The sequence below is a fragment of the Aptenodytes patagonicus genome, chromosome 5 (assembly GCF_965638725.1).
Source record: "Aptenodytes patagonicus chromosome 5, bAptPat1.pri.cur, whole genome shotgun sequence".
Taxonomy (NCBI): Eukaryota; Metazoa; Chordata; class Aves; order Sphenisciformes; family Spheniscidae; genus Aptenodytes; species Aptenodytes patagonicus.
In genome coordinates this window covers 39346703-39359630 of record NC_134953.1, presented here as the reverse complement: position 1 = coordinate 39359630, position 12928 = coordinate 39346703, and the positions used below count along the sequence as shown (strand labels likewise).

Sequence of the window (12928 nt, the reverse complement as noted above, 5' to 3'; positions counted from 1 at the left end):
GTAAGTCTGGAATTACAGCTGGTTAATGTTTTCCTTACAAAAAGCTTTAAAAGTAATTTTCTAGCCTAATTCACTGGTGGGAAAAGTCCGTAATTCCAGTTTGATCCTCTCATCACCTCCCACACAAGTAATGTCTGGTCAGATTTTTACTGCATTGGAGAGAGAAGAGCTCAGAGGCAAATAAAAAAAAAGAAAAAATCCAAAGGACATGTCAATAACACAAACCTAACAGACAGCAACAGACAGCTCCAGTAAAAGTTATTAACAAGACTCTGATATGGTTGTCTGCCTTGCTCTCCCCTCTGCTCTGACAGCCCTGTGGACTGCCTGCATGAGGGCAACTACAAGTTACTAAGTGGACAAAGCATTATGGCATTTCACTAATTATAGAGCTAATATTTTGGCTAATCTTCACTGATTAAATTTTAAGCCAGTATTTAAATACAAGGGACAAGTAAAAGAAAGTAATTGTATACAAGGGTATTTCACTTACATTTACAGACACCTACAACCTGGCCAGGGATGCTGCTAAGTAAGACCAGGGAGGATTTTAAAAGCTTTAGACACTATATTAAGCATGAGGCTGCTTTGAGGTAGGAATTCCATCCAAGCACCACAAAGTTTTGACTCAACCATATGTGCACCAGTAACAAGTCATTACTATTTTTTAAAGATTTCTGTTCTTGCATAAGAACAACTTAAGCAATACATTAGGCCAAAAAAAGGTACAGTAAAAAAAAAAAGGGTGTGGCCAAAGAAGTCAGTGTTGAACATTTACTACTGGTAACGGTGAAGTTATTGGAAGAAATAACAAGAGAACTATTCAAGCACAATATGAGGGGAGGTAAAATCAAATCGGGCAAGCAGCTACACACTTACATTATCCTCTCAACCTCACGTGTCCTCTACACTTCTACCTATTTAAGTCTTCAGGTTTTTATTCCGAGTTCTACACAGCAGACATGTTCTCTTTGTGTTTGCACACACTCGCTATATCCTGGCAGGGGAAGTAATTGTGCCGTAAGCCTTTACTTTATTAGCTTTCAAGGCTTTATTAACAAGCCTTAACGGGGAGAGGATCCACTAACCACTTGTGTCCGTCAGGCTAAGTGCTCTAGTCTTTGTGCACAGCATGAAGACATTAAGCAAGCAGTGATCTCAAAGCTGCTTGTTTCCTCTTTGCATTCTGGCATACTGAGGTTTTTAAAGTTCCACTAGTGCATTCTTTTACTTTATGTTATGACAACCTTATCAAAAAAGCTTAATGTCTGAGCTGTCCCAGAATTTAAATAAAGGAACAAAATTGCCTTGGCTTCACAACTTATTCACTGCAACAGTGCTTTCAACCGTTTGAGCAAGTAGCTGGTATGAGCTGCACTTTCATTACGTAAATAAAGTTAACAGGGCACACAGTACCCTGAAAGGTAGGCATCACACAGGCCTCACGGCTATATCAGGAAAAAGTCTGGCAAAAAAATTTGGACAGTTGCACACAATTACATCTTTCTTTATAAAGCCTGTCCAGTTTTATAAGGACAGTTATTAGAAAAGTTGACCATTTCCTTAATTCTTCTTGACTAACTTTGTTCTCTGTCACTTCCTTAGTTCAAAACTGGATTACCTCCTAGCCAAAAATGCCTCAACCAGAAAAGGGGGTCAGGGAACATGATTTAAGTTAGTGAAGTCAAAAGTGAGCCAAGAGTTTCTCCATGTCAATACTCACCATCAGAGGGCACTACTGTACTGCAATAGACCACTCTCTCACTCTGCCAAGGAGAAAGCCTCTGATGCACCTGGAAAATACAAGCACAGCAAGAAGGACAAGCGTTCAGTGCCGCTCGTCCGTCAGAATCACGCCCCGGTGCCACCTCCTGTCCCCCCTCCCGCCATCACCTACCCCAACGCCTGTGCTAGGCATTTCCTCCCATCCGCCGCAGGGGTAACCACAAACCAGGAGCGCCTGTCAAGAACAGCCTCTTCTCTTACCATCTGTCACCCAGTAGGGTTTCCCCCCTCAGCCAAGTTCACCTCTACACACCTCACTCAACGCACATAGTTTAAAGTGAGAATGGGTAACAGAACAGCTGTGATTTTTTTTCTTCCTTAATGTAAAAAGTATTTTTAAAGCCACATTGAGTTAATAAATTTTAAGAAATCAATTTAGACTACTACGCAGACATGGAAAGTAGAAATCACACAACAGCATCAGTCTTTAAAGGTTAAAAAAAAAAAAGACGTTTTAGCATAACAGTGGGGGAGGGTTAGGGAGTTGTGGATTAAGAGGTTCATTCTCTTAGGTTGTTTTCTGTACCGACATGTATTTTTTTCTTGTCCTTACAGAGGGAAGCCAAACTCTAAGAGATACAAGTAGTAAACATGCCTGTTCATAGAAGAACAAATAGTTCAAGATAAAAAACAAAAATCGTGATACTGAGCTATAAAAAAAAAGAGCCCAATAAGAAGAAAGCGCATGAATGGTTCATATGTTCTGCAACCTTGGCAAGGGACTGATTTGTTCATGAAAATCTAGAATCAGACCGATTTAGAGTCTGCCTTCTAGGATAAGTTACACTAATTACGTACTAACTCTCCCCCAACAATGAAATTACAATTCTGGCACAAGAGAGCCCAATTTTAAAAAAGAATAAGGCACAACACCAGCTCTCATCTATGCTGGTACATATATCAGTGACTAGCACTCAGATTTTTCAATAGTTGCAGTCTAATATGGGCATTCCTACGGTATGGGATTTTTTTGTTTGCTGATTTCTAAAATAAAGCTGCCAAACCTGCGTTTCTATAAAGGTATCTCACAGGTAGGGCTTTTTTTTTTTTAAATAAATTTCTAATGGAAGTTTGCAAACAAAACCCAGGCTGTTGATTATTTTTCTGCCAAGTTGTCCAGACCTCCATATTTTGTGAGGTTGCTTTCAATAATCTACCTAAAATAGCTTTATCTGCTACTTCACTTTTCTTCTGAAGCCTGCTATGCAAATCGAGGATAGTTTCAACTACACTAGTCTTGAAAGCAGGATCTATGGCCCAGGTGGTCAGCGCATTGACAGCTCTGGAAATTCACTCTCATTTGTGCTGTATTTACACTCCATTTTTCTCAGTCTTGACAATGAAAATCAGTCAAGTAATTTTCCATTTTCCTCATTGCAATTGCATTTCCAGCTTCCCACAGTCAAGTCAAACAGGCAGCTAACAGGAAAAGAGAACTGGGCATTAAACAGCTGTAACTGAACTTAAGTGGGAAGTTGCATGTTTTGGCAAAAGCGATGTTTAAAAAAACCCTATGTGTTGGGAACAAGAGAGCAAATTTGCCTTTTTACATTTGAAAAATAGCAAGTCTTCTGGACTGACAAACACCCATGTGCTACTGCTGAGCAACCAGGAACTCCCCCCACCAAAAGACAGACAGATTTAAAACTCAAAAACACCCAAGGAAAACACAGATACAGCCTCACATCCTGGACAAATCAAGCTTTGCTGTCTTGGCCCCATTATTATATTATGAAAAAAGTCAGAAGCTTCAATGATCACAAGCCACACCATATGTAAGCCGGTTTTCAGAACCAAATTTTACCTAAGGAGGGGAAGCCTCTCTAGGAAGTTTAAAAAAAAAAAGACCTTTTTCTATTTGAAACACCAACTTTAATTTTAACCCTTCTAAAAATAGTATCAGACCAGATACAATAGTAAGTGGGCAGAACATAAAGTATAAAACAGTGAGGCACAAAACCTCCTGTCAGAAAACACTACCACAAAGCACTGTTTATATACTTATTTTACCCAATCCCATAGCAGAGCTGGCACTTTCAGATACATGCTTTTCACTGCTTTACTCTTCCCTTTTACATGGCATTAATCATCTATTTTTGAAATACTGCACATCAAGAGCCTGCCTTTCTACCAGATTTGCACGGCAGCCCAAAAATTTAGTAGCAGTTTTCAGAAAATCCTAACGCCCACTAAACCCAGCGTTATTCCATTGCAGAATAGCTATATAACTGAAAGATGTTATCAGCTAGCATCTGAAAAGACTTTACCTTAAGGCCATGAGCATTTGACAGGTGTAAGGTAGCTCCAGAAGTCTCCTGCCCTCATACAATACAGGCAAGAACAGGGGAAAAGGAAAAACAGGTTAAAAAACAGGGCATGTTAGGTGACTCAAAAAGCTGAGGCGTCCCCAGATTTAACCTCTTAGACAATCCTTTCACCCTAGTTCAGGTCTGAACCAACTCTATGTTTCTTTAACCCACAGCAGTATGCTGCCATTACGTTTTACAGAAAGAGATGCTGATTAAACTATACATATGTGTCACTCCTGCAGTTCTGAACAGCACCTTGCATGCTGCTGTTAGAAATTTCTTATAAGAAACCAGTAGAGACTGTTTAGGAAAAGGAAAAAAAAGGAACAAATGAACTCAAAGTCAGCAGAGACCTAAATGCCACCCAAGGTTAGTGAGAGCTTAAGGAATTGTCAATCATTTTTATTCTTGAAGGGTGGCTGTTTTAAAATTGAAATGGAGTGAAACATCTGAACCCTTTATCCAACGTCTGCAATTCAACAGCTTTATGCAGAAATGTGCCAGAAGGCTGAGGCTCGGGACTGAAGCAGTTGCGAGGCAGCAGAGAGGAATTTGTTTCAAGCTTTGCTGACCAGATCTCACGACTGTTTGCCTGCAGATAAACAGTCAACAGCTCACCACTTCAGCATCAAAGCACAGAATAACTACATCTAGGTTTCAGTTGAGACAGACTTGTCCACCACTTGCAAAATAAGTGGTATTTGGAGTGTGAAAAGCACCGAAGCCAGACCACTGAAATCAGCAGCTTTCAGCACCAGAATAACTTTCTGGGTCTCAAGAGAACAGAAGCAGGAATTCACTTTTCACATCCATTGGATCCTTCGTTTCCTGTCTTATCTGCAGTAAGATGCATGTTAAGAGGCTCAGGGTTACGCAGCAGCTTTGCTCCTAGAATGATTAAGGGAGCAAGAAAAAAGAAGTCCCACTCCTTTGGCTAAAACGAACACTTCCTCCAGCCTTATGAAGGTCTACATTGGACAATCCAAAGGTAAAAATAACAGCATCTCTATAGGTCCTAATGTAGCTATCTCAATTCTACATGGGTGACAAAGTTAATCAAAGACCTACTGGAAAAAACAGCCTTTTATCTACCAGTGAGTGCTCTCTGATGGGCAAAGAGGGAGTAAACTGGTAGAGCTCATGTTCTGCACTTTATGTAATTATCAATGATAGAATGGTAACAACTTCGGGGTACCAAGTCTCCAAACCCCAATTAAAATCAGAAAAGAAATTGTCCAGAAAAAACCACCCCAAGCGTGGAAAAAGTGAGTATCTTGATCTAGAACACAAGTAAAACATGCTGCTAACTCATTACCTGGAGTACCAGCACAGCAAAAGCTGCAGAGCTTTTATGAAACAGAGCATTCTTCCATGTAAAAATTTCTTACCATGTAAGAGATACATTTGCAAGGGCCAGCTGCAACATCTATTTTACAATTTATGAAGTGCCTCCTTTAAATGAGGCTGCCTTAAGTCAGGCACGAAGCAGCTCACCTTTTCCAACAAGCAACAGCTATTTTCCTCTCTATCCTGACTTTCACAGCATGAAAAACTGAATGTCTTCCCTGGCTCTAACAGTGGTTATCCTAAAACCTCCTGGCTAGCATCTCAGTGACAAAAATCACAGTAACCCAAGCCACCCACCTCAAAACTGCTGAAGAGCTCCATTTATTGATCTTTCCCTCACTTCAGGGCTCCAATTACTTCTACTCCTGTACTCAAGTCTGTTACATTTTGATCTCTCTGAAACAGTACTTCCATTGTAAGTCATTGGGTCCCGTTTTGTCTTCCCATTTTGCTTACCCCTCACACCAGTTGTGTTTGCAAAGCAGAGGAGACGTTGAGCGAAACCACGTTCTGACCAGAAATCTGCTGTCCAAACTCCACGATAAGTAACTTATCAAAACCACTAGTATTTTTGCGCTGGTACATAACCTCCTACTGGATTTAAGTACATACAACTGTGGTGGGTTGACCGTGGCCAGCTGCCCACCCAGCCGCTCTCTCATCCCCCTCCTCAACAGGATGTCCAGGAGGGGTGAGAAACACAATGAAAAAGCTCAGGGGTCAGGGTAAAGGCAGGGAGATCACTCACCAATCACTGTCACAGGTATTACAGACTGGACTTGGGGAATGTTGATTTATTGCCAACTAAAGTAGATAATAGTGAGAAACAGACAGAAATTAACACACCTTCTCACCACCTCACACACCTTTTTCCACTATCCACTTTACCCCTTCATTCCAAATTCTTCATCCCCTCAAGAGGCATGGGGAAACGGAGGTTCCTTCTGGAAACATCTGTGCCACAGCCCATGGAGAGCCCCATGCCGGAGCAGTGTGGATACTTGCCCAACCGTGGCCCCCCCCACAGGTGGAAGGTGAGTATCTGCCCCAGTGCCTGGAGCACCTCCTCCTTCTTGGTGCTCACAGGGCTGTTCCTCACTTTTTTCCTCATTCCTCTCCTTTTTCCAGCATTTTCCCCCTTTCTTACCTCAGTTTCCCTGTGGCACCATCACCGAGGGCTGAGGGGCTGGGCTGTACCTCGCCAGGGACCACCAGAACCTGCTGGAACCCGCCATAACCTGCTGGAACCAGCCTGAGGCAGCCCCAGCCTCTCCTCAGAGACCCCTCAACCCCACTGCCAGCCCCCTGGGCACCCAATACAACAACTATTAAAGCAAAAGTTGCAAATAAAGTCCTTCACATATGAACCAATGCTGGGGTCTGAGCACATACAAGACCTTTGCAGTTCCCAGATGAGGAAGACTCCTACAGCAGTCCCTCACACAGGCCTGAGGACAGCAAGGGGACAGGGAGAAGACTTGACAGTGGCCCTTACACCCACAACACCAGCGAAGAGGGATCCTGCTGCTACCAGCACCCAAGTGCAGCCCCGCTAATTTCAAATGCCTTCTTCAGCATCCTCCCTGGCTTCCTCAGAAACCTCCAAAGAGAAAACCAGGCCAGTCTGGCATCAGAGATCTCTGCCTGCATCTCTCACCCCCTACTTTGCCACCTCCATTCTTTTGAGACACCTGGACACCCTGGCCTGCTTCCATGATTTCCCTTTGAAAAATCTCAGTCTTCCTCTGAAATTGAGCCCAACTTTACCAGGGATTTGTTTAACAAATCAGTAACCTTGTATGGAAGACTTCCTCCAACTTTTTGCTACTATCTCTGGATACGTTCGCATAGTAAATACTACGTGAAGTATTTCCTTCAAGGCACACACTGTGCTTCTGCTTGAGAGCCTGGTACACAATAAAACAGCGCTTGCTCTTGCAAGGGTAACACTCAAACCACACTGCTTTGCTGCCCTGCAGCAAGCTGGCATGCAAAACCCCCAAACATTTGGCCAGAGAGGGGAGCGTGGTGGGGAAAGCCACACTCCTGCAGCATGGCTGCAGCAAAGGAGCCCCACACCCCGAGCACAATTTTCTCCTGGTTTCCAACAACTCCAAACTGCTGCCTTTTTAAACCATACAGCTTGTCTCCCAGGACCCGAGCACTTGCCTGATTAAATCCCACTGGCTTGAACTCATTTCTTGTTCTCTTTGCCAGTACGCCCTTGCTCACATCCCACTCGAGAGGTCAGATTTTGCCCCAAAAAGAACATTTCACACCCACTGCCTCCATAGGGCAATGCTTCTGTGGATGAAGGTCAAGCAAATGAGAACCTGTCTGAACTGCAGTGCTGTTCCTCTTTGGTTTTGGGGGTTTTTTTTGGTTTTTTGGTTGTTGTTGTTTTAAAATCAGGCTGAGGACAGACACAAAAAAGGCAATGCCAGTAAGATGTGGGAAGTGTTAATCTTTGCATTTGGAAGCACTTCGTACGACCTACACATTAGCAAATGATCTTCATTTGCCACACTTCTCATTCTTGCCTGAATTTTCTCTTCTTCCAGCATTAGTACAGAGCTTCATCACATCTGCTAGGAAAGGAACATAAACAGGAGGTAAGCTATAAATATTCCCTTCTCATCCTGCTTCTTTTGCCCATCTGCCTAAAAAGAAACAGGTAATCCACAGTGTCCAGGAAGAGGTGGGGGTAGGAGGAAGGAGATTCATTCTTTGCGGAAAAGAAAAAGGGATGAAGCAACTGCTCCTTCATTGCACCTTTCTCCCAGGCATTACTGCTGCTGTGGAGATGCTGCAATGATGAGTCTTATAACAGGAACATCACTGCTTTTGATGGCTTTGATAGAGCCTCTTGGGGGCAAAAGAAGGAAGAGGAGGTAATGGAAAGGGAAAAAGTTTAACAGACATGTTAAGCACATTGGTCAAGCAGTCTCTACCGCTTTTAACAGGTGCTTCCCTTGCCACCATCCATATCACTTTTCCCCCAACAAAAAAAAAAAACAAAACCTTTTCTCAGTCTATATTCTTAATTTTATTGCAAACATCAACAACTTCAACAACAGAGAATTACACTATTCCTACTTTAGTTGAAACAGATGATAGCCACAGTACACCAGACCACCATACTCCCTCTTTCATCCAAACCTCACACAGTCCTTCCTACCTATAGCAGGCAACCCAAAGCAGGGCTGGAACATCTCCCTTGCACTTTGTGATGCCAGATTATGGTTTCACTATGAAAATATTTTTGCTTTCCTGGAGTAGCATTCCAGTAGGATTCCAGTAGGTTTGAATTCCATTTCTTCAATACAGCCCTCATAGTTACTGGAAAAAAAGCTGAGAATTTTAATTCCCTTGCATTCTGAAGGCTTGAAAAAACAGAAACCAAACAAAATACCATGATACATTTAAGCTTCTGTCAGCTTTAAACCTGAGCACAAAGACGAGGCAGAGTTGAATTCCTTTCCCTAATTTCCAGATTCACTACTTAAATCTTCCTGTACTGAAAAGGATGGTACCTCTCTTCTCAAATTAAAGGGGCTTCCAACAATGGTTTAAAAAGCAGTTTGAAGAATTTAGTAAGTTTTGATCCCGCTGATTTCAGGGTTCATGATTTTGTCTCCCTCAGCCACTCACAGCTCAAGATCATATAACCAGAGCAAAGGAATCAGATGGATTCCCCTCAGCGATTCCCCCACGGCAGTTCACTGTTGTTTTGTTGTTTGGTTTGGTGTTTGTTTTTCTGCCTCTAGCACTTACCAACCCCATTACGCAATTACTTTTGTCTTTGTTATAGCCAGTTTAAAAGAAGAGCTCTTACCCCTCTTGTCCCACCTTGCTGTCATACCACATAAAGAGCTTCCCGGTGAGGAAACAGCAGCTAACCAACACATCCCTGGCACTTACAACGTCAAGAATGAAACAATAAGCAGAGTTATGAAGTGTGATTTCCGCAAGTGCAAGGAATTTCCTTCTGCCTCAGTGTGTGCTGGGGAGCAGCCAACTTGCACTGGTTTTCCAGGGAAGTAAACTCAAAAACGAGGGAACCTTGCTTTCAGCTCTTGAAAAGAAACACCAGGCTCCTGCAGACTTCGGAGTCAGTGCGAGCATACATACAGCTTCAGAGAAGCTGCACACTCTGAAATATAGAGAGGTACAACATTCTGCAAACCACAGCAGCACAGTACTTCCCAGTACTGGGGGAGTCCTACACCATCAATTCCCTGCTCATTTTCCTGCAGAAAACAACACCACAAAAAAAAATCTCGTATCTCTGTATCTAACCTTACCTGGGTTTGGTCCAAAAAGGGAACCGGTGGAGCAGAAACATAAGTAATCTTTGCAGAGAAATGCCTCAGACAGTAAGAGGCAGTTCTTTTGTACCCAACAAAGTCACATCAATTCAGTCCAAGCATTAAAGATAAGACGTAGTTCCTTCTCCCAGATGATGAGCCTTACAGGGTAAGCGTGGAGACTGAATTAGCTTTAGGATTGAATCCTTTATGAGGACCGTTAAGTCCCCACTTAGTTGGGGAGTTTAAAAGTATTTTAAGACCCAGAAGTGCCAGATAAATTTTACAGATACTCTCACATTCAGTTCAGGTCCTAAGACAAAAACCATAGGTTTGATAAACAGCTACAAATACCCGTGGCCAATTAACATTGGCCAAGTTCCTTCTGTAAGAAATGCCAAAGCTTAGGACATTCAGCTTGGCATGCTTCTTCACTGTCTACGTTCAGTTTGCATCAGTTCACTACCAGGTGTGATTAGTACAGTAAAAAAATCAATCCTTTTGCTAGTCCCACACACGTCTTGCCACGAAGCCCTGGAAAAATCTTCCATTTGATTAAGAGTGGATGCCTGACATTTTTCCCCTAGATATGCTATCTGCCATAAGATTTGCTACTGTGCAACTCCGACTTCTAAATCACTTACGTTCCCTGGCAAGTTATTGTTATATGAGAGCAACAGAAGAAAATTAAGAAAACTCCAAGAAAAATATATTAATATTTTAAAGCCACTGAGGACCATTGTTTTGTTTTGCTACCAGACCACAGATCAAGGAAACTTCTATGTGAACTTAATATCCCTATATGTTAATGTTTAATATCCTTTAGTTAACAATGTACCTTGTACCTGACTATTTCACAGGAGGCCTCACAGGATGGCCTCCCACCTCCACCCTGAGAGAGGAAATGGCGCAATGCTCACCTACTGCGTGCCATAGGTATGCGCCTAGAGAAGGCAACTCAGCAGAAGTTAAACACAAGTGAAAGGCAGTGCTCTGCAGAGGCAGATCTTTGTTGACATACTAATAAACTGCAGTAAGAACACAAACACACTTATTTTGAACCTGATGTCTAAATAGCATGTTAAATTCCATTTTGAAGGTTTCCCAGTTAGACTTTCCTCAGTTTATCTCACCGGGCCTCTCTGTGAGGAGATAGGAAACTGGGGTTGACCCCTTCTGTAGAGCACAAGGAACAACTATATGGTACCCAATAGCATTTTGTGTAGTTTCGGAAACACAAACGTAGCAGTGTTTCCCAAGCTCCTCAACACCGTTGTGTTACAGTTCCAGCCTGGCTAGGGAGCACACAGAACAGCCACTTTGGTCCTGCTCCTCTGGAGGAGACAAGCATTTATCATCCGTGGGACTGCTCCCCAAACCCACCTATTCCCAACCTCAGCAGCAAACGGTCTGACTGGAACTCCACTGCCTGCACTGACCACTTCATCATCAGTCATCTCTGGGAAGATAAGGAGACCCAGAGACCAAAAGGTTTTTATTTAATTGACCATTGATAAAGGAAATTACTGTAATGGCATCTCCCAGTAGAACTCGCTAGCTCAAAGCTATTCATTTCAGCATCTCCTGCATGGAATTACTGTACTACAAAACCGAACAGCATTATTATACTTCAACACATGAAAGCACGACAGAAGCACTAACAGCCAAACAGTTTCAGGAAAACTAGTAACTAAGGTCCATCATTTCATCTGACAGCCAGTGCTGCCCTCAGAGAAAGCTCAGTCACGTCCTTCAAGCTGAGCGCGGTGGGATGAGAGGCTGAACACCCTAATGAAGGGCTGCTTCTCCCCATTAGGTGCCACTGCAGAGCCTGCAGCCAGGCCCTCATCAGCGCCAATTAATTCTGTCACTTCCTGGACCTTCCTCCTCTATCTTAGGGAAACTAGTTGAAACTGGGTTTATGGACACATGCACTATGCACAAACACACCTTTAGTTTATATAATGATTAAGTCAATGCCTCTAAGTTAAATAACTAGTTAAAGAACCTTAAAGAAAAACAGACCAAAAACTTTCCTGCACGTTTTCAATGGTTATCAGGTTATCCACTACCAGTACACATGATAAACTAGGATTATAGGGGAGCATTATGAAAGGAGTTCCCAAACATTTGGTTCCATTTTGTTTTTCAGTTTAAAAATACTGTTTTCTACTAATTCTATATCATCCAGATCACAACAGTTGTTATAGTAGGATTTTAATTGCAGTTTTTTAGATTGTTTCAGCTCAAGTATTTTTCTTTTGTTTTAAAAATCCAGAACCTAACATTTACCGTGTTTATACCTCTAACCATCTAAAAAATTTTCCCACAGAAACTGTTGCAGCTTCATCCAAAGAATAAGACACAAGGAAGATCCAACACAAAACAAATCAGTTTTCAACAGCCAGCCTTGAAAAGCTGATTTGAACTACTTGCCAAATTATAGTCTGTAAACCAGAAAGATACACATGCTACAAAGGGTTTGCAGTTCACACTTCTTTCCAGTATGAATTAAACCTCAGTATTCATATTAAGAGACAATTGGAAACAATGCAACTAGAAAAATGGTCATTTTTCTAGCCATTAAGACCATTTAAGAATCAACAGCCCTGGGAAAAGAGATTATCCTGGGACAGGGGGATTTGGAATGGAAAGTAATGGGAGATCTTTGGCTAGGTCACTTCCTTAAAGCTTTTCCATATCAATTAAACTAGGTTTAATATATTGTGATAGGTGTTTAGTGGTCTAGAAGGTGGCGATTTACAAATTGGCTTTGATTTGCCGTGACAACACGGCAGGACATAAGCAATCTGAGAGGTTCCTGGAATGCGTCGATGATAACTTCCTTCTCCAAGTGACACAGGAGCCAACGAGGAGAGGTGCTATGCTGGACCTTATTCTTACCAACAAGGAGGGGCTGGTGGGGAACGTGAAGCTCAGGGGCAGCCTGGGCTGCAGCGACCACAAAATGGTGGAGTTCAAGATCCTTAGGGCACCGAGGAGGGCGCACAGCAAGCTCACTACCCTGGACTTCAGGAGAGCAGACTTTGGCCTCTTCAGGGATCTGCTTGGCAGAGTGCCATGGGACAAAGCCCTGGAGGGAAGAGGGGCCCAAGAAAGCTGGGTAATATTCAAGGATCACCTCTTTCAAGCTCAGGAGCAATGCCTCCCAACAAAGAG

At 42.6% G+C, this 12928-nt stretch overlaps 1 protein-coding gene across 2 annotated transcripts in view; it reads right to left on the bottom strand.

Annotated features, from left to right (window-relative positions):
* Positions 1–12928, bottom strand: part of MCU (mitochondrial calcium uniporter) — a 99603-nt gene that overhangs the window by 13159 nt on the left and 73516 nt on the right. For both annotated transcript variants that reach the window (XM_076339443.1, XM_076339444.1), the window contains exon 2: positions 1724–1793. In XM_076339443.1, coding sequence (XP_076195558.1) covers positions 1724–1793 — 70 coding nt within the window. The remainder of the gene's footprint in view (positions 1–1723; positions 1794–12928) is intronic.